Source organism: Silene latifolia, chromosome 5 (assembly GCF_048544455.1).
Source record: "Silene latifolia isolate original U9 population chromosome 5, ASM4854445v1, whole genome shotgun sequence".
NCBI classification, from domain to species: Eukaryota; Viridiplantae; Streptophyta; class Magnoliopsida; order Caryophyllales; family Caryophyllaceae; genus Silene; species Silene latifolia.
In genome coordinates this window covers 17,926,985-17,947,943 of record NC_133530.1, presented here as the reverse complement: position 1 = coordinate 17,947,943, position 20,959 = coordinate 17,926,985, and the positions used below count along the sequence as shown (strand labels likewise).

Sequence of the window (20,959 nt, the reverse complement as noted above, 5' to 3'; positions counted from 1 at the left end):
CTATATTTCCAACAGAGATGGTGGGAGGGATGATGTATGGGTGCACAAGAGGAAGAAAGAGGATAATTATCATGTTATATAATGTGGATAGAGTAATAACAACAACATATTAATTCCTCATGGAGATTGAATAAGATTGATGAATGATGATGAACGTATGTGATTCTCTTTACAGATAAAGGTCCTTACAATTTTGGTTGTTGGATCTTGATTACTCGCAAAAAATAATTTGATTTTGATTGTAGTTGTGGATTTAGAGTGTTTGATTTTGGTTTCTCTCTTAATTAGATGGCAGTGAGTTTTTGGAGTGAATAAAATTAAGGGTGTTTTGGTCTTTTTGCGGTTTATTCACTTAATGAGTCGAGAAGTTATTTGAATGATGATCGGGAATGAAATACGGTGGTAGATGGGATATATACCGTCTAATATAGGTGGTTATTAGTAATAAACGAAATACAATGTGGTAATTTGTAAAATACGGTAAATAGTAGGTGGTAATTAACAATTTTCACAATATTTAATTAATCTTAAGTTCCTAAATTGCCCTTTAACACTAATTAGTTTGAAATTTGAATTTTTATGGAGGGGAAGCAAAATACCTAAGTAAATTACAATAATGTCCCGGGTATCGCTCAATTTGAGTAACACCCGGTGTCGCCATCTCATTTTCCTATTTTTTATACTATATATCTAGTTACATGGCTAGTTTTAGTGGTCAAAATATTACCATTGCCACACATTTTTGGTAAGACATTCCGTATAAATTTCTAAGTGTCGTGTTTGTTCATTCGCTATGAAATTTGGTTGGTTGTCACGTTCTATCAAAACACAAGTTTTTATTTCATACGTTACTTTTCATTTGAAACTTGTGTCAAACATATGCGATCATTGTATGGTTAAACAAAAGTACAATAATATAGTCATTGTTATCGCTTATGGTAACTTGTTTTTTTAACAATGATCTCATATTTATTGTAAAATGATTACGAAATCTCGTATTATTACTTCAGATCAAAATAGCCTGTTTAAAGCAAGACGAATTGCCATGAAAAATAATTGATTACAATTTACAAGTTAGGTTCACTCCATTGTCCATGATGAATAGCAACTGTCGGAATATTTGGCACGTTTTAGTTGTGGGGAAATCTCGTTTTGGTGGAGGTCAATTTGTTAAAACTACTTTATGCTCGGATGTTTGCATATACATGGGATCAAAAACTCAAAAGGTTAGGTTTATGCATGGGCCTTCATAAAGCAAGAGACGGTTTACGTCAATTTTGATCTATATGTGTCAGTATTACTACAACTACAGAAGCTATTCTCCAAATTAAATTGTCTCTCTTATTATCCATACCAATCTAATCGCATCTTGCTTTGTCGTAGCCAATATATGATAGCATGTGACAGAGTTTGGAATCTTATTTTATTTTATTGTACTGACTATTGTTTTAAATTTCGTAGGAAAAAAATATAAATAAATGACTTAATTATAAAATTTATTAACTATTAGTACTCATTTTTTTCTTAGAAAGAACCAATCTGTGATAGCATGTGACAGAGTCTGGTGTGAAAATCTATAAATGGTTTTTTAAATTTAAATTTTGACGGATCGAAAATAATTGGGAATAAAGCTTCTTTAGGATACTGTATAAAAGATCATAATGGTAAAATCGTTTTGTTAGGAGCAAAAAAATGCGGATCTAACAACATTCTTGTCATAGAAGCCCTAGCATTAAAGAAGACATTTTAACAGCTAAATATTTAATAATCTCAAAGTTAATTGTAAAAGGTGATAGTTTATGCGTTATTAATTAAGTCAATTCGCAATATTTGACAAATTTCTTGGGAAATCTTATCTATATTAATACAAAAGACAATACTCAATCCGCAGCGCGCCACGTCATTAATGCAGGTTTTTTTTTTTGGAAATTCATGTTATGGTGGGACCCGTGAGTGTGCAATGTATTTATTTCTTCAGATTTCCGTCTTTTCAAACATGCGATAAATTCCGTCTTAGAACAAATACTATGAAATAATTTTATACATTCCGAATAAAAGAAATTAATGGCATATAAGTGGAATGAATTACAAATCGGAATAAATAAAATTAATTACAAATAAATGAATTACCTAATTTTTTTAAAAAATAATAATAATAATAAAATTACATAATTACGAGAAGGAATTACATTTAATTATGGGATTGAATTACATATAATGCGAATAAATTACATGCATAATTTTTAAAAACTAGATAGTACGATATATTTATTTTAAAAAAATCCTTTGTTACTTCCTCTTAAACCATTGCATGTGAACACGTATTTGTAACAAGTTTAAACATTAATTATGTAGATCACTGATTTAGACCAACTAGATAAGTATAATAGAAATGCAAAAAAAAAAAAAAAACATCCAAAAACATTAATATCGGCCCAAATACATACCCGTGCAATTTAGCACGGGTTTAAAACTAGTTTTTATTATTATCAAAGACGTAAAATTAAACTTTCATTCTCTTATAAAGTGATAATTAAACATTCCTTTGGTGAAATAAAAAAGATTGCTTTCATTCTCCAATTCAAAAGAGAGATTAATTTAACTAATTTAATTAGCCATTAAGAATTAAGAGGAAGATGAAGAAGCATTGGTGTGGCTGTTGTTGTTGTTGTTGTTGCTGCTGCTATTTTCATAATTAGTATTTCCAGATCTCTTGACAATAAAAGTGTGCTTGTTATTGTGCATCCATACCTTGAAAACTCCTGTTTCAACTCCTATTTCCTTACAAAATACACTTACTAATTCTTGCTTGCACTTTTGTACTTTCCACCCAACTTTCACCGCAAATTCCATCATCTTCTCCTTCTGTTCTTTGCTGAATTTTGTTCTGAACCGCTTACGGCGTGCTTCCACCGGGTAATGACGGTGCTGTGGACTGTACTCACATCTGTGGAAATTGCGGTGACACCCGCAAGCCTCGCACCTGATCGAGGTTGGGTCTGTCACTGTCGCCGTCAGTGATGGCATAAACTCGCCGCAACCATCTACCAAATGTCTGCCCATGCTGGCTGCGTGGTTCTTCAGGCATTCTTTATACAACACAGAAGCAGCAGCTACAATTACATGATGATCGTTGTATGGCTTGTGACGCTTTAACACGCCATTAGTAGTCTTAGTTGTGATTGTAATATGCATTTTCCAAACTCTCTTTTATGTCAAGATTCTTTTAATATCCATAAAATTTGTGGCAAATGTTAACTGAATTTAAAGGGGAAAACAGTTTGGTATGTGTCTAATTTAACATTAAGTTTCCCCTGTGACGGGTACTTTCCGTCACAAAAGAGAAATTGTACTAATTTAGGCTGATATATGAGGATGATGAGGAATAGGGTAAGGAGACAATCAAGACACTGGAAGAGAGAGTGATGAACTGTACTCTTGAGTCTTTACGATGTCATATCACTAGTGATGATGATAAAATCCATGTGCTACTCTTACTTAACCACATGCTTCGGTTAACTCTCGTTTTCTGACTTTTTTTCTTAAATGTAAAAGAGTGTTTGCTATAATTAAGAAAGGGGGCTGATTTATATCGACGACGTTTTAGTAAATATCGACGACGTTTTTCATAAAAAAGACGATGACTGCCCTTATGACTTTATCTCTCTAAAAAAAATTCTCTCAAACTCAACTAAATTCAAAACAAACAACAACAACAACAACAATTAACAATATGTCTAATCTCGATTCAACGGTACGTAAACAACTTAATCATTTGCTTAATTTTTCAATTTTTTTTTGCGCATCGTTCATTCTATTCGATAGTTGAATTAATTGACGTATTAACTTAGTAGTAGGGAATGTTTGAATTTGTTGCGTAATCTGAAAAATGTCCCCCGAAAGATGAACCATGGCCAAAGTTGGAAACCAACGTTCAGACCACGGCCCAAACGTTGGAAACCAACGTTTGCCACGGACCAAACAATGGAATTCCACGTTTGGCCATGGTCCAACGTTGGATTCCAATGTTTGGCCGTGGTCAAACGTTGGATTCCAATGTTTGGCCGTGGTCAAACGTTGGAATTCAATGTTTGGCCGTGGTCAAACGTTGGATTTCATTGTTTGGCCATGGTCAAATGTTGATTTTCATTGTTTGGCCGTGGTCAAATGTTGATTTTCATTGTTTGGCCGTGGATTAAAGTTGGTTTTCGTTGTTCGTCCGCGGTTGATCGATAGAAAGTAATGTTTGACCGCGGTCGTTTGTTGGGTCTCGTGTTTTAGGCATGAATAAGTCGTTTTTACATGTTTTTCTTTCGTTTTACGCAATTTATGTAGTATATGATTCCTTTTTATTGTCTTACTATAGTCGTTATTGCTTGTAACAGGAATCGTGGGAGGATTTTGGCGATAATCCAATTGATTACAACCCGTTGTTCGAGACTACTATAGATTTCGAAACGCGTGACGAAGCTTTCAATTGGGCTCAGAAAATCGCATTCGAGAATGGGTTTGCTTTGGTTAAAGCAAATAACGGAGATAAAAATAGGAAAAAGAACGGGTTGTTGGCAAGTTATTTTCGATGTAAAAGACATGGTAAACCAAAAGAAACGGACGATCTTGAAAAGCCAAGGAGGTCGCAGAAGTGTTCATGCAAGTTTCGTATTCGTGTCGTTCAAAATTTCGTGTCTAAAAATGATAAAGAGACGGTGGTGTGGAACATTCTAACCTCTGAGGGTGGTGGACTACACAACCACAACGTAGCCGTTTATAAGGACGGGGATCGGCACTTTGCGGGATTGGACGCGGAAGAGAAGGCATATGTTAGGCAACAAACATTGGCCGGGGTTCAACCGTGGGATATTAAAAATGGTCTTCATTTGAGATCTCCCGATAAACCTCAACCGTCAGCACCCAACTGTATAATGAAACAAGGAAAATTAAGAAAGAAGAAATGGGTGAAAGAAACACCGCTCAGCAAATGTTGGCTCTAGCGGTGGCAGCGAAATACGTCCACTTCTACGAGATTGATTCCGAGGAGTCAAAAGAGTTGACTCACATTTTCATGGCTCATCCTGAAGCGATTAAGTTGTTTCGAGCTTATCCTTATGTGGTCCTCATGGATTCGACTTATAAAACCAACATTTACCAGAATCCACTCATTGAGATGGTTGGTGTGACACCCACGGGATCGTCCTTCTTAATTGCATGTGCGATGATTCCTTCCGAGTCGACGTGAATTACAAGTGGCTGTTGAGAAAGTTAGCTGCGATTTTACATGCCACCGGAGTTGCGTCCCCTGCTGTATTTGTCACCGACCGGGAATTGGGTTTGATCAGCGCTCTTGAGCAAGTATTTCCCCGGGCTGAGCATTTGTTGTGTAGATGGCATGTGAACAAAGCAGTCAATGCAAAACAAGCAAGCCAAACAAGCCGCACCCCAAGCATATGAACCAACCCGCTCAAGACTATCAAACAAGGGCAACAACTGAGCGGACACCCTATCACCACTCTTATCCATGAAAAGAGTATGACCCAGTAACATCAAGAGGTAAGCCCGTAACGAGTCATGCTCGTTCCCTAGGTAAACAACCTGCCTCCTCGACCTATCGGTGCTAGAGGACTCTCTAACACTCGAATAACGTCCTCTACTATCCCGGCCCAACTTCAGACTCAACACTCTCGGCGGTGCCGGGTTCGGTTGGACCACATACTCTCCAGCGTCCTCCTCCTCCTCCCAACCGTCATCCGACAAACTCCCTCTCTATCATGCTTTGGTAACTACCAAAGAACCTCCCGAGACCTCGCCTCCTCCGACTCGCTAACGACGTGACCGGGAGTAGGCATCATAACCATTCCAGACGTCTCTCGAAGTGGGGGTGGCTGCTTGTGGGCCTGCTTAACTCGCAAACGACGCTTAGAGCCCGTAACATAACGCCCAGCGGTACGGTCGTGTATGTTAGGCGGAGGCGGAGCATTCATGATTGTCTTTCCTCTCTCATTTCGATCTGCCATCTGCATTAGGAAATTGGAAGTTGTTAGAAAACACGTTAATCGACTAAATATCATATAAAGTAACAAAAATCGGCAAATAATAGCATAAAACACGGTTTTTTAAAAAAAAATTAATTTACCGCGGACTAACAAAACAAACCCCTTCTTTGACCGCGGTTGAACAAAAAAATCCCTTAGTTAACGGTGGCTAAACATTTTTTTTTTTTTACAGCGGGCAAACATTTTTTTTTTGTTTTACCGCGGGCAAACATTTTTTTTTTTTTACCGCGGCCAAACAATGAAATTGGATGTTTGACCACGGCCAAACAATTATTTCCAACGTTTGACCACGGTCAAACGTGAGAATTAAACGTTTGACCGCAGCCAAACATGCAATTCCCACGTTCAGCCCACAGAGGAACGTTGCTTTCCAACGTTAAACCCACGGCCAACAACCATTTCCAACGTTTGGCCGTGGTTTCGCCCTTAAAACCGTTCAAATTAACTCCCAATCCGATTAACAACAACAAATTTCGACTCAAAAATCAATCACAATCAACTATATTTCGCAAACAACATATAACAATACCAAAATTTACATAATAACAACTAATTAACATGAATTTTAATAGAAAAACTAACAAATTCTAAACTAATTCAATTAATTTTAATAAAAAGCTAACACATAACCTAATTTACTAACTAATTCAATTCTAAAACAAAATCCAATCAATTTAATCGATTTACAATAACAATAAAGGAAAGAAACTATTTAATTTCAATTTCTAAACTAATTTAACAAAAAAAAAAAAAAAAAAAAAACACATACCTTTGTCACCGGCGGCAGGTGAGTGGTGTCGGCGGCAGGTCAGGGTGTCGGCGGCAGGGCAATGGTGGTAGAAGCGGCGGGGGTGTGGTAGTGGTGGTGGGCGAATGGATTGAATGTTGGTGGAAGTTGAATGTTGGTGAAGTTGAGTTTTGAGTTAGAGAGAATAGAGAGAAATGGTGAAGTGAGATAGCAGGGGCAAGGTCGTCTTTTTTTTGAAAAACGTCGTCGACGTTTACTAAAACGTCGTCGATATTAACGAATCCGGTTAACATCCTATTCATTCCATTTCATCCATTTCCTCTCACAAAAAATTAGAGTTCTATTTTTTCATATGTACGGTTTTTACTCTTTCACATACTCTAAAACGACTTTTCTTACCAAAAAAACGTATGTAAAAAATTGCCTCTTTTTTTAGTGTTTTCCTGAATTTTTAGCGAGTTGGGCTGGAAATTTGGGGCATTGGCCCGGCCCGGGTAGAGGGGTGGCTATGCTGGGCTGGCACGTGGGCTGGTTGGGCTAGAAAAAACTGGCCCCCTGATGCGGACTGGGCCGAGCTGGCCCGCACTGATGAACAACTCTACACGTGGGTGTTATTTAATCCGTTTTATTCTTGAGACGATCTATTTTTACATCTGTCTTAGCCAAGAATTTGGAGGAATGTAGACCTGGCAAAATGGACCCGACCTGAATAACCCGACCCGACACCTGATCCAAAGGTGACACGATTCCAAATTGACCCAACCCAGTATAATCGGACCCGAACTTTTATTTGTTGCAAACTGATTATCATCCACAAATAACTTTATACTAGTTTACCCGAAAATAACTCAAATCCGAAATGACCCAACTCAAAATATACTAACCCGACCCGATTGACCCGTTTACCCGGTTTAGGAGGAGTATATGTTTCTAAGTGGTAGCATGTTGTCCAAAAATAAGCAGCAACCATCATGTTTACCAAAACAGTTAGTCTTGCTGAAGATGGGTCGGAGCAAGTGACGGGTAATACTACTCACAAAACGGATAGGGGGGACAAGGTAGGGACACCCTTACTTGTCCCAAAACTTCTCCCTTTCGTTGCCAGTGTTTACATCACAAAAACACAGTTTTCAAACTGCTCAACAAATGAAACATATCTACCACCAGATGAATTTTACCAGAAGTTGGATGACACCGTGAATGAAATCCCTAATATTGCAAAATTTACTGATGCAATTATCATAAATGCCATTCATTAGGGAACTGTTCCTTCCTGGTCTCGTCGTTTTGCTGCTCTCCCTTCTTTGCATGGCAAAACTTTAGTTTGGCTTCAGGTAGTTCAATTGCCAGCTTGTTTGAGTTTATTGTTAGAACACATTAGATTGATGATGCCAAGTCCCCTTGTTATTTGATTGTTTGCTCTTAGTTGAAATAATTAGTGAATGAAGCAATCAAATGGACTTTCAACAATGATTCAAGATGATCAAGCCAATCAAAGAAGTCAAGACAATGATACTTTCCAAAGCCTTAGTCGATATATGTAAGAGTAAGTGTAACATTCTTATTTAAGTCAAGTAATGGCAAAACCATGCAACGGTATGATTGATGTCGTGGTTTCGGTACTATCATACGGAGGAGTTTTCGTCCAAATGTTTTTAAGTGTCAAAACTTTGCAAATTTTAAACCTTAAACATTTGAATTTTCAGAAACTTGAAAACAATCTGAAATTTTGGGGTCACAAGCCCACTTGACTAAACCTCTAGATTTGTGCAAACACCTTTTACCAAAATGGCAAAGAAGACTTGTCAAACTTCTAAAGTAAGAAAGGCTTTTTGCCATTTCGGTAAATTGTCACATGTTGAGTGTAGAAGCTTAAGTTTTCTGATTTCTTAAGCCCCAAGCCTACAAGTCTAACACTTACCATCACTCAAAGCTATCATTTTTATATTGGATTTAATTTTTCAAAGTGTACTTACCTAAGACTAAATCCACTATAAATAGAGTGTCTTAGTCACATTTATTTCTCAAGACTTCCAAAGCATTTATTGTAAAAACCTTGCAAATCATTTGTGCATTGAAAGCTTTGTTCTTCAAGTATTTGCAAAACGTTTTTCCGATTTTAAGTCTTCAAAATTGTTTTCGAAAAAGTCAGAAAACCTCCAAGTATCATTCAGATCTTGTGACATGATGAGTTTGTTCCATGATTCTCGTGTTAGATCTTCATTGTAATCTCCATGTTCATTTAAGTGAACTCTTGAGATTCAAGATTCTGTAACACCTTGAGATAGAACCCATAAACTCTTGAAGCGGAGTAGCTTTAAGTTTGAGTGCAACCGGAGTAGGTTGGCGAGTTATTTTCATTGTAAGGGGTTTAGTAAGTTTGAGTAAATTTCTAAACAAGCAATAAAATAACGGTTGGACGTAGGCCTCGGAGTAGAGGCTGAACCAATTTTTAAAATGTCGTTTGTTTGTTCATTTACTTTTACGTTCTTCCACTTTGTTATTTCTCGCTTGTACCTAATCAAGTTACGTGTCACGATCACCTATACCGTGACATAGAATCTGTCAGACTCTTGTGAACTTACATTCAATTAAGTTTCTCAAGTCTTGTACTATAATATTCTTTACTTAAGTTAACTAATTAACCAAGTTAAGAATAAATTTTTTTAAAAAGGTACACCTAATTCACCCCCTCCCCCTCTTAGGTGTTAAATCGTTCTTAACTCTTCATTTATTTTTGTTGTGTAAGTCGGGTTTTACACTGTGAGACGGTTCATTTATATATTAACGTATTTAACTCATCAAAAGACTGTCTGACATTATAATTTGAGTTTTTTTATGACATTTATGAAATTGGGATTATTTGCTGTAAATTAATTGAGATTTAGTCATGGATTTTGCATAAAGTTGCAATCTCTTGGCACATTTATTGGGTTTTTGCATAAAGTTGCAATCTTTTAGCACATTTGTTGGGTTTTCTAGTTGTTAATTATGTTTCTAATTGTTCTGTATTATATTTGTTTATATGTAGCCATGTAGGTAAAAAAATTAGGGTTTCAAATTATCTGAATTTTAGTCATGGGTTTAATTTACTGTATTTTTTTGAGTTTCTTGAGTTTAAAAACCAATTCCTGCTTAAGATCGTCACCCGATTAATTAAAAATAGGGGTGGAAATTAAAGGAGATTTGACTTGTGAGAGGTCTTAATGTTACATAAGACGGTCTTAAGGAAGACCAACCGAGCTTAAAATTAGTTTCTAGAAAAGGTAGAGTATTTATCAAGATCATGGGGTTATATGTTGATTTTTAACAATGATCTAAATTTTGAAATTTTGAAATGTAGGTTTTAAAAATGACTGGTTTGGTGGGTTTTGTGCAAGATTAAGCTTTCCAAAACATTTTTTGAGTTGTGAAAACGTCTCTAAGTCATTTTTATACGTTTGTTCAAAATTCCCACCTCATAATTTAAACAAACCTATGAAAATGACTTGAACCAACTTAGATCTTGGAAAAGCTGTGGTTCAGATATGAGTGGCATTTTACATCATAGTTTTGGTTAAAAGTTATAGCTTTTGCAAGTATCAACATGTGTTCTGTTTCATTTGACCTTTTGTTTATGTTTAGGTTCAGAAAGTTCTTGTTTGTAATTGAAGTTTCTGAAGTTCATTTGATGAGTCTATCCTTATAGGCGATACCGTTAAGCGTGAATGATTTTGTGAATTTCAGTTATATCTGGATCTCTAATAGATATTCCTAGAAGGTTGTTCTCTCTGTATAACCTATTTCAACACTTTTCTTATTTATGTGTCTTACATTGTTACATCTTGTGCAATTTATAGATTTTACAGGTTGATGAGCAAAAGACAGCGCAACTGAAGCTGTATTCACTTGGCTCACGAGTGGCTCTTACTGATGACGACTCAGATGTTGTTGAACGCTCAAGGAAGATGTTCAAAGGTTCACAGTACACTTTACTTTCTATATTTTTGTTGTTGATGATTAACCGCGTGATTATATATAGTTACGTTTATGAATCTATTTATTGTAGATGCTGCTCCATTTTTCATGAAGGACTTTGGTCTCTGGATCTTCTCTCGCTCACTGGTTAGTCTTTTGAGTATGCAATGCTAGCACTGACATTACTGACTTTCTCTTTCAGTTTTGCTGTTTGTTTATTCTTTCAATGATAACTCGCACCCTTTTATTCTTTTAGATTAGCCGATAAAAAGCATCTTTACAGTACTGAGATTTTTAGCTATTTTAGCTCACAATTTGGACGCTTCAAATCTTTCGAGGTCTTCTTTGTTATGTGTTGCATTTTCTAAATTGCCCTATCCAGATTCTTTTAGTCAGTCTGATTTTTGCCGGTGTTGACACTTGCCGTAAAGTGTTAATGATCACTGAACTGATCTTATCTGTAGACTGACCATGACTGTTAGTTTCATTCTGAATGTATGAAACAGCAACATGACAACTTATTTTTCCGCTTTTGAAAGGTGCAGAAGGGGTGCAATGGCTCGATTGATGATGCTGCTCTCAAATTTGCACCATACGATCCTCTGGAATTACTTTCAGAGTTACCTCTGGACCCATCAGCTGGAATTCGCTGTGTTGAGGTAATTTTGAAGTTTTGCTCTTCTATAGATAGAAATGTTAGCTCTTACGGAGTATAGATAGGAATTTACTCGTGCTACAAATGTTGATATACGACCTTGTATCTACAGATTTTCCTGTTCTTTGCTATTGATGGCAATGTCCTAGGAGATCATCTGTGGACTCGTGAAGCAGTCGTGAACTTTCTCAATGCGCTCAACTCTAAGGACGGCACTCGCAAGATACATGTATACTACTTCCTTTTCTTGTATTGTTTAATCATCTCTACCAAAACGCAGTCCAATAATGACGGTGGTGTTTGTTTAATGCAGACATTCACTGTGACGGCTGGAAGCGTGGTAGTGACCAGGGAGAAGCTGTGGGAATTCAGGGGAAACCATCTAAACATCACATCTTAACTTCTGGAAAAACTTGTCTGATGCAATCTGTAAATAAGTAGTGAATGAGTTTCTCTTAACATCACATCGTATCGTATTCGTATGAATCGTATCGTCTAGAACTGGGTTCAGCTGCTTTTGTCATGATGAGGTATGAGTCATGGACGTGGGTTGGTCACGACGACCTTGTGTGAAGTGCGAAGTGCGTGCTAAACTGATAATGGCTGTTTTCAGTCCATCTTGCTAATATGAAGCTATGTTACGTTACTCTTGACCTGTTTGCAATTTTTAGACGTGTGCGCGTGCCACGCCATGCTGTTATACGTGACTATATCGGATCTGAGAGCATTTTCCAGTAAGTGTCAACACTTTGATATTATTTGTGATAGGTAATTTTAATCAAAGGTAAACAAATGATTGAGACGGAAACATGAAAGGAGTATGATTTACCATATTTGTAAGATTTATGTAACATCAACTCATCAACAGTCAGAAAAAAAAAAACAAAATGAAAACAGAGGTCTAAAACTCTTCTTCAATATTAAGCCTAACATGCTCGTAAATATCGACCGCCATGAACGTTCCAACAACAGGATTAAGCCATGAAAACGATAACTTTCTCCAAAATCCAGCCTTAGTATAACTAGCACTTCTATTGGACTAGATATCAACAAGGGATGTTCAAGTTGTACACGGTATTGTCATCAGATCACATTGTAAAACACATACAAGTAAAAATGGATACCTTTAGCTTATAGCATCATAATTATCAAACGAAATATATGAATTTTTAGTATAGGAATTTCGATGATTTTCCTAGTTTACACTATTGTATAGGAGTAATTACTAGTTCGCTTCATGAATTTCTGTTCGTAATTAGAAATTATGTTTTTGCCGTTTTGGTATTAGGAATGACTTAAACTCAACTTGACACGTTACGACACAACACTTTTTTGTTTTACACTTGAAATAAAAGGAGTTGATTTAGACATAAACCCTAATAAATAGTGAATTTAATTATTATTAATAAAGGATTAACGAATTACATAAATTCTCACTTAACAAAATACTCTAAATTTGGGTTTCAGGTTTCAAATTAACGGGTTTCACTACACAATATTACTGCATTACTAACGTAATAAATATTAAACGATTAAAAATTATGGTATAACATAAAATTAAATAAGTCTCTGAAAATTTCAAATAGTTTACCTTTATAATAATAATAACAACAACAACAACAACAACAACGTAATATACCTTGAAATTAGGTTAATCAAAGACATATTAATAACGTATTATAAAAGGTAAAAATGATTACTTAACATTTTAACATAATTACGTATTATTTATTACTAAAATAATATAAAATAATACTTGCGCAAAAGTTACTTTTTAATATCATAATTGAAATTATATTTCAATAAGAAAAATATTAATACTTGACCTGTCTTATACTTAACACACAGACAATGATGTTTTAAATAAGAATTTGTGTTTCTCATTACAAAATCAGATGTACAACATCTAATGTATAACATATGAACTGAAATAAAAGGAGGACGACTACAGACTCGAGAGTAATAAAATCAGCACTAAAATTTGGGAGAGACGGTTTTTCAATAAGTTATTGAAAGACCAATCTTCTGTATCCTTTTATTTGTATTTCGTGACCCTTTTCTTGTTGATCGGTACATAGTAATTTCGTATCTATTTACATAATAAATGTACCTATTTTATCTTTAATCATGATTTGTACCTATTTTATTACCTTTAGTACCACTTTTTCTTAGAATTGTAAAATTGTCTTTCAATAAACCTATTAAAAGACCGTCTATCTAAAATCAGTGATTTTCCCTTAAGACGACATTATCGTTTAAGCCTAAAACGGGTCGGAACATATCACTTGTGTGTAGTAGAGTATATATTAGGGACTAGTAGCATACTAGCATAGTGCCCGAAATTTATCAGCCATCATGTTTAGATTGTTGACCAAAACACACAAACTTGTCCCAAAATTACTCCCTAATGTTGGAAACAGAAACACCACAAAATTGCATTTTTCAAACAGTTCAAAAAATGTCGTATCTCTTCCAGCTGATGAATTTTACAAGAAAATGGATGACACCATGAATGAAATCCCTAATTTTGCAAGAATCACTGATGGAATTCTCAGAAATGCCATTCATTATGGAACTGTTCCTTCCTGGACTCGTCGTTTTGCTGCTCTTCCTTCTTTGCATGGCCACAATTTAGTTTGGCTTCAGGTACTTGAATTGCTTCTTTGAGTTTATTTTTGTTGTGTAAGTCGTTTTACAGTGTGAGACGGTCCTTTTATATATTAACGCATTTAACTCATCAAAGGACCGTCTGACATTATAATTTGAGCTTGTTTATGACATTCATGAAATCAGTAGATTTTCTGTAATTATCTGAATTTTAGTCATGGACTTTGCATAAAGTTGCAATCTTTGAAGAGTTTGAACACTTTTGTTGGGTTTTTTTGCATAAAGTTGCAATCTTTAACACATTTAATAGGTTATTTAATGCTAGGGATAATTTTTTACTAGTTAATTACTACTCGTATTAATTATGTTTCTAATTGTACTCTGTATTATATTCGTTTATAATGTAGGTAAAGGAATTAGGGTTTCAAATTATCTGAATTTTAGTCATGGGTTTAATTTACTGTATTTTTTGGAGTTTCTTTCATGGGGGTTTGCAAAAAGTTTTAGTTTTTCTCAAGAAAGTTGTGATCTTTTTGTACCTAGTAGATTTGCAAGCATAAATTTTTGTGAAGCTTGAGTTTAAACACCAATTTTTGTTTAAGACCGTCTAACTTAAGACCGCTCCCACACCCGATTGAAATAGAGGTGGAGAATAAAAGGGGTTTGTGAGAGATTTAAAGTTAAGACGGTTTAAGTAAGACCAATTGAAGTTTTAAAATGAGTGTCTAGGAAAGGTAGAGTATTTATCAAGATCATGGGGTTATATGTTGATTTTTGATACATGGGTTTTGTAAATGTAGATCTAGATTTTGAAATGTAGGTTTTGTTAAATGACTGGTTCTAAATTGTGGGTTTTGTGCAAGATTAAGCTTTCCAAAAAAAATAAAAAAAAATTGGTTTGCGAAAACGTTTCCAAGTTATATATGTTTGTTCAAAATGTCTCTCGCGTAATTTAAACAAACGTATGGAAATGACTTGAACCAACTTAGATCTTGGAAAGGTAATGGTTCAAAAATGAGTTAGCATTTTACATCATAGTTTTGGTTACAGTAAGAGCTTTTGCAAGTTTCAACATTTGTTCTATTTCATTTGAACTTTTGTTTATGTTTATGTTCGGAGAATCGGAAAAAAGCTCATACACAATTTATAGCTACTCATCCTCAGAAAGTTCTTTTTTGTTATTGAAGTTTTTGAAGTTAATTTGATGAGTTTATCCCTATGAGCGATACCGTAAAACGTGACTGATCTTCTGAAATTCGTAGAAGGTTTCTCTTTTTGTATATAACCTGTTTCAACATGTTTATTATTTATTTGTGTCTTACATAATTACATTTTGTGCAATTTATAGCTTCTACAGGTTGATGAGCAAAAGACGGCGCAACTGAAGTTGTATGCTCTTGGTTCACGAGTGGCTCTTGCTGATGACGACTCAAATGTTGTTGAACGCACAAGGAAGCTGTTCAAAGGTTCCCACTGCACTTTACTTTCTATGTCTCTGTTGTCGGTAATCATACTAATCAACCACGTGGTTATAGTTACATTTACGAATCTGTTGATTGTAGATGCTGCTCCATTCTTCATGAAGGACTTTGGTCTCTGGATTTTCTCTCGCTCACTGGTTAGTCTTTTGAGTATGCGATGCTATCATTTCACTTATATTACTACGTTCCTCATGCAGTTTTGCTGTTTGTTTATTCTTTAAAATAGTAACTCGCACCCTCACGTTCTTTTAAATTACCCGATAAAAAACATCTTAACAATACTAAGATCTTTAGCTATTTTAGCTCACAATTTAGACGCGTGTTGAAAAAGAGGACAATCTTACAAGGTCTTCTTTGTTATATGTTGCATTATCTAAGTTGCACTATCCAGTTTCTTTAATTAGTCTGATTTGTGCTGGTGTTGCGAAACACTTGGTGTATATTTCACTCTTCTAACTATATGAGAGCGTTAATGATCAACAAACTGATCTTATCTATAGACTGACTATGACTGTTATTTTTCCTTTTCTGAAAGGTGCGGAAGGGGTACACTGGCTCGATTGATGATGCTGCTCTCAAATTTGCACCATACGATCCTCTGGAATTACTTTCAGAGTTACCTCTGGACCCTTCAGCTGGTATTCGCTGTGCTGAGGTAATTTCAAAGTTTTATTCTTCTACGATTGGTGTTATGTTTGGTCAATCCATGATTGTATTTTTTTTGGTATGTTCCCGAATTTATGTATATTTGTTGTGCTTCCACACATCCACAAATCCTCTATTCATCTAAGGAGAGAATAAGTAAAATGATGTTGTTAGCTGTTACCAGATTGCGTAGATGTTTGGAAGTCGGAACACTTGTGCGAGTTATGTCCTGCGTTAGCTGTGTCACTGTGTGACTGTGTTCATGTCTTTTTCTGTGACATCTTTTTAAATATTCAATTTCTTGTTGTTTAGGATCTAAAATGCTGTCTCGAAGGTTTTTTGCAGACTGTATATGCAAACTATGCAAACTGTAGTTCATCTATACCTGATGTAGCTAAAGGAATTAAGTTGTTCTATTTCCACCGGCAACTTACTCCTCTGTTGACATCGGGTGTTTAGTTGAAAACTGGCTAATCTTCCGTGTCTTTCCTACAGATTTTCCTGTTCTTTGCTATTGATGGCGATGTCCCAGGAGATGATTTGTGCAGCCGTGAGGCAGTCATGGACTTTCTCAATGCGCTCAAGTCTGAGGACGGCACTCGCAAGATACATGTATACCTCCTTTCTTTTTCTTGTATAGTTTAATCATCTCTGCCAAAATGCAGTCGAATAATGACAGTGGTGTTCGTCTAATGCAGGCATTCACCGTGACTGCTGGAAGCGTGGTAGTGACAAGGGAGAAGCTGCAGGAATTCAGGGGGAAACATCTGACTGCTTGAAACTTGACGAGTGAAGATCTGTCTTAACTTCTGGAAAAACTTGTTGAATGCAATGTGTAAATAAGTAGTGAATGATGAGTTTCTGACTCTGTGAATTGATCGTATTCTCGTGAATCGTATTGTCTAGAAGTGGGTTAGCTGTTTTTGTCATGGTGAGGTATGAGTCGTTTACTTGGGTTATGAACTCCATCTCGCTTACCACTTTGGTCACGGTGACCTGTTGTGAAGTGCTAAACTGTTGATGCCTGTTTTTTGTCCATCTTGTTACTATGAACCTTGAAACTATGTTACTCTTACCTTGTTTGCAAATTTTAGACGGGTTTGCGTGGTGGTCTGCCGCGGTGTTAGACATGACTATTGGATTTGAGGGCATTTTCCGGAGAGTAACCATGAAAACATTAGTGTGTTAACACAGGGCGCCTTCGGATAAAAGTTCATTGCTTGCCATTTACCTTGTTGGCAGCCGGAATCCGGTGAAGTAATCTCGAATGAATTGGACTATTGAGAGAATACTCTTTCAAACCAACTCAATTCTTTACGTTTCCTTTAAACATAATGTTACTCTTTATAGCTCTAATTTACCACGAAGTATTTATTATTATTTTAAGAGTAATTACACATGAGTTTATAATAACTACGTAAAGAATTAACCACGTCACTCGGAAAACAAATGTGTCGTTTACTAGGAGAGACTCTAAATCGTTTAAAAATAAAATAAATACATTCTAAATTGTTTTAGCGTGAAAATGTCAATTAAACTTAAAATAAAATATACTTCTTTTGTCTCGACTATTTATTTATCTTTGATTTTGACACAAAACCAAGCAAGTGATGGAAAACATCTAACAAAACTACAAAAGGTCTCGCATGTGACCGTCACAAGCTTGTGACCTCTCAAAAGTTATAACCCCTCTCTCACTTGCAATTTGTGAGAGATCACAGACTTGTGATGAAAAGTGTTTGTCACAAATGAGAATTATGGTTTGCATATATTGATATTAAATGACAAGTGGACAAATAAGCTTGTGGGTGACCAAATTACGCATGAAAATTATTTCTAAAATAAAAAGTAAATAAATGAACGGGGCACATTTCGTCACAAGCTAAAAACTAAGTAAAATGTGACCCATTTAAGACGAAATGTTATCATTTTTAGATTAAAAGTTATCAGAACAATTTTCTAACTATAATAGTTTGTAATTAAAATGGTTACATTTTTTCAATTAAAATGAAGTAACTATTTCAAGAACAACTCTTCCTAGGGTTTCCTATGGAAGGCTCTGTCTGAGTTAATCTTCGCGTGCTTCCTTTCGATCAAGGCTGCTCTTGCGTGCTTGGGTACGTAAGTTCCTTTTTCCTCTTTCTTTTTGTTAGACGATTCTAGTGGAGAAGGTTTGTTGCTATTAGGGTTTCTGTTCTATGTTCTTGAGCTATGGGAGAAAACTCAAGGAGAAAGGATAAGATGGTAGTAGGGGGTTCTATGGAGGGGGAAGGCGAGATTTTTGTCTGGGATTTAGGGCAGGATTCGAATAAAGAGAATGCGAGTTCGGTGCTGGTAGGAAAAATATGGAGTTCCAAATCGATTAATGTTAGGGCTGCCATTGATTCTATGATCAAACTGTGGAACCCTAAGGGGAAGATAGTAGGCAATATTCTGGATGCGAAAGAGAAGATATTCGCATTTAGGTTTTCTGATGTGCGGGATAAAGCTAGGGTTACCGAAGGTCAGCCATGGCACTTCGATAAATACGTGTGGTGTTTTGACGCGTCGTGTGAGGAAGGGAGAATGACTGATACACCTTTATTTATTTTACCCATTTGGGCGAGGATTTATGATCTTCCGGCGAAAGGGCGTTCGAATGTGAAAAATATAGAGAATTTGGGGAAGCAATTGGGTGTATTTGTAAGTGTGGATGAAGCTCCGTTCCCTGAGATGGAGAGGGCCATTAGGGTTAGGGTGCTTCATGATGTAAGGCGGCCATTGAAGAACTGTGTCGAGATCAGAATGCCGAATTTGAAGGTTGTATCTTTCAAGGTTAAATACGAGAAATTGCCCACGTATTGTTATGGTTGTGGTATACTCGGACATGGCGAGAAGGATTGCGAGGAGGGACCTTATGAGGAGGGGGAGCTAAGGTACGATGAAAGTCTTAGGGCTTCACCATGGAAGGTTTTGAAGACGGCAGTGAATACGGGATCGAATGTGGCACGTTCCTTAGATGCTGTGTTTGATAGGGAGGAGAAATAACGAGCTGAGGAATATATGGAACGAATGATCCACCGACTTCAAAGCATAGCAGTAACATATAAAACAAAGAACAAACAGGTGGAGGAAAGGAGTGGGGGTACTGTTCATGAGCAGGTTGCTTCTAGTGGCCTGGTGAGGATGGAAGACGATGGACCAGTTGGGGGAGGAGGGTCGGGACAGATGGAACCCAGAGGAGCTGAGGAGGAGGCTGTTGAACGTCCTATGGGGGTGAACCAGGGGGAGGGAAGGGTGAATGGGGGTGCGGATGAAACTCTGAAAGGGGTGGGTAAAGGGATCAAGCAGGCTAGTAAGGAGGGCGGCAAATGGACAAGAATCAACAGGGAGAACACAGGTGGTGCTGTGTCTAGCAGTAACCCGGTTGTACATGAAAAGAGGGGGAGGGAGGCGGGAGAAGCAGGACAGGGTGGTGTCATGAAGAAGTCTAAAACAATCATGGGTGTATGTTCACCTGAGGCGGAGGTTGAGATGACTCAGCCCCGCCGGGCATCATGAGTCTGTTGAGCCTTAACTGCAGGGGCTTGGGCAACCCCGATGCAGTAGGCGGTCTTCGAAACCTTCTTAGGAGGGATGCCCCTGCTATTGCTTTTTTATGCGAGACGAAGCTTAGCAGTATGGAATTTAGGAGAGTTAGGGCATGCTTTAATGATTATGATGGGGTGGAAGTGGATAGTGTGGGACAGTCGGGGGGTCTTGCTTTTATGTGGAAAAATAATGTTATTTGTAATTTCCGTTCTTCGTCTGTGCACCATATCGATTTTGATGTTACTTTAGATAATAAAACTTGGAGGGTGACGGGGTTCTATGGTTGGCCGGCTTTGAGTGATAGGCACCTCTCGTGGGAACTCTTGCGCATTCTAGGTAAGAATTATGATGGGCCTTGGGTGTGTATGGGAGATTTTAATGAAATACTCTATGCCACGGAGATGCTTGGGGGTGAGAGAGCGCAATGGCAAATGAACAACTTCAGGGATGTCGTTGATGATTGTGGTTTGAGAGATGTTTCCTTTGAAGGGTTGGCTTACACCTATGATAATGGGCAGGCTGGTTTGGCAAATAGACAATTTCGGTTGGATAGAGCGATGGCCAATGAAGCATGGTTTGACTAATTCCCTTATGCGAGACTCCACCATCTACTTCGGGAATGGTCGGACCATGCACCGATTCTTTTGAAACTCACACGGGAGGAACGAAACCGTAGGGGCAGTAAGCTTTTTCGCTTTGAGCAGGCTTGGGTGGGAGAGGATGGGTGTGAAGAAGCTATCATGAGGGCTTGGGGTAGGGATGGTGAGGAGGAGATTCTGGATAGGCTTCGGAGGTGTGGGGAGGAGTTGATGGCATGGAAGGGAGTTAGTATTGGCAAGGTAATGAAGGATGTCGAGAAGAAGAGGAAAAGGCTAGCTGTGTTGAATGAAGGAGTGCGTAATGAAGCGAGTGTGAGGGAGAGGAAGCAACTTGTCAAAGATATCGCTAATTTGCTTAACCAGGAAGAATTGTTTTGGAGACAGAGATCTCGCGCTATATGGCTCCAGGAAGGGGATAGAAACACGAAATTCTTTCATAAGCAGGCTACGAAAAGGAGGGAGAAAAATACTATCGTGAAACTTGTTGATGATGATGGAAGGTGTCGGGAAGGACCTGTGCAAATAGAGCAAGTGGCGTGCGATTATTTTACCAATTTGTTTCGAACAGGTGCTCCGGCTCATTTTGACGAGGTCCTAGATGGCGTGGCTGGCCGAGTTTCTGAGAATATGAATGCGATATTAAGAGC

General features: G+C 37.1%; 5 protein-coding genes across 5 annotated transcripts; 4 read left to right on the top strand and 1 right to left on the bottom strand.

Moving 5' to 3' along the window:
• Positions 1–2,428: 2,428 nt before the first annotated feature.
• LOC141656934 (zinc-finger homeodomain protein 11-like) lies at positions 2,429–3,571 on the bottom strand. The gene has a single exon (XM_074464024.1). The coding sequence runs from the start codon at positions 3,193–3,195 to the stop codon at positions 2,626–2,628; it is 570 nt and encodes a 189-aa protein (XP_074320125.1). The 5' UTR covers positions 3,196–3,571; the 3' UTR covers positions 2,429–2,625.
• Positions 3,572–10,402: 6,831 nt separating this feature from the next.
• On the top strand, positions 10,403–12,052 carry LOC141656950 (uncharacterized). The gene is made up of 6 exons (XM_074464044.1): positions 10,403–10,558; positions 10,638–10,755; positions 10,847–10,902; positions 11,295–11,414; positions 11,523–11,639; positions 11,724–12,052. The coding sequence occupies exons 2-6, from the start codon at positions 10,746–10,748 to the stop codon at positions 11,808–11,810; spliced, it is 390 nt and encodes a 129-aa protein (XP_074320145.1). The 5' UTR covers positions 10,403–10,558; positions 10,638–10,745; the 3' UTR covers positions 11,811–12,052.
• Positions 12,053–13,729: 1,677 nt separating this feature from the next.
• On the top strand, positions 13,730–17,225 carry LOC141656944 (uncharacterized). Its single transcript, XM_074464037.1, has 6 exons — positions 13,730–14,056; positions 15,366–15,483; positions 15,580–15,635; positions 16,034–16,153; positions 16,639–16,755; positions 16,842–17,225. The coding sequence occupies exons 1-6, from the start codon at positions 13,766–13,768 to the stop codon at positions 16,920–16,922; spliced, it is 783 nt and encodes a 260-aa protein (XP_074320138.1). The 5' UTR covers positions 13,730–13,765; the 3' UTR covers positions 16,923–17,225.
• A 1,159-nt stretch (positions 17,226–18,384) lies between these two features.
• LOC141654943 (uncharacterized) lies at positions 18,385–19,170 on the top strand. Its single transcript, XM_074462051.1, has one exon. The coding sequence runs from the start codon at positions 18,385–18,387 to the stop codon at positions 19,168–19,170; it is 786 nt and encodes a 261-aa protein (XP_074318152.1).
• A 509-nt stretch (positions 19,171–19,679) lies between these two features.
• Positions 19,680–20,297, top strand: LOC141654942 (uncharacterized). The gene has a single exon (XM_074462050.1). The coding sequence runs from the start codon at positions 19,680–19,682 to the stop codon at positions 20,295–20,297; it is 618 nt and encodes a 205-aa protein (XP_074318151.1).
• The last annotated feature ends 662 nt before the right edge of the window (positions 20,298–20,959 follow it).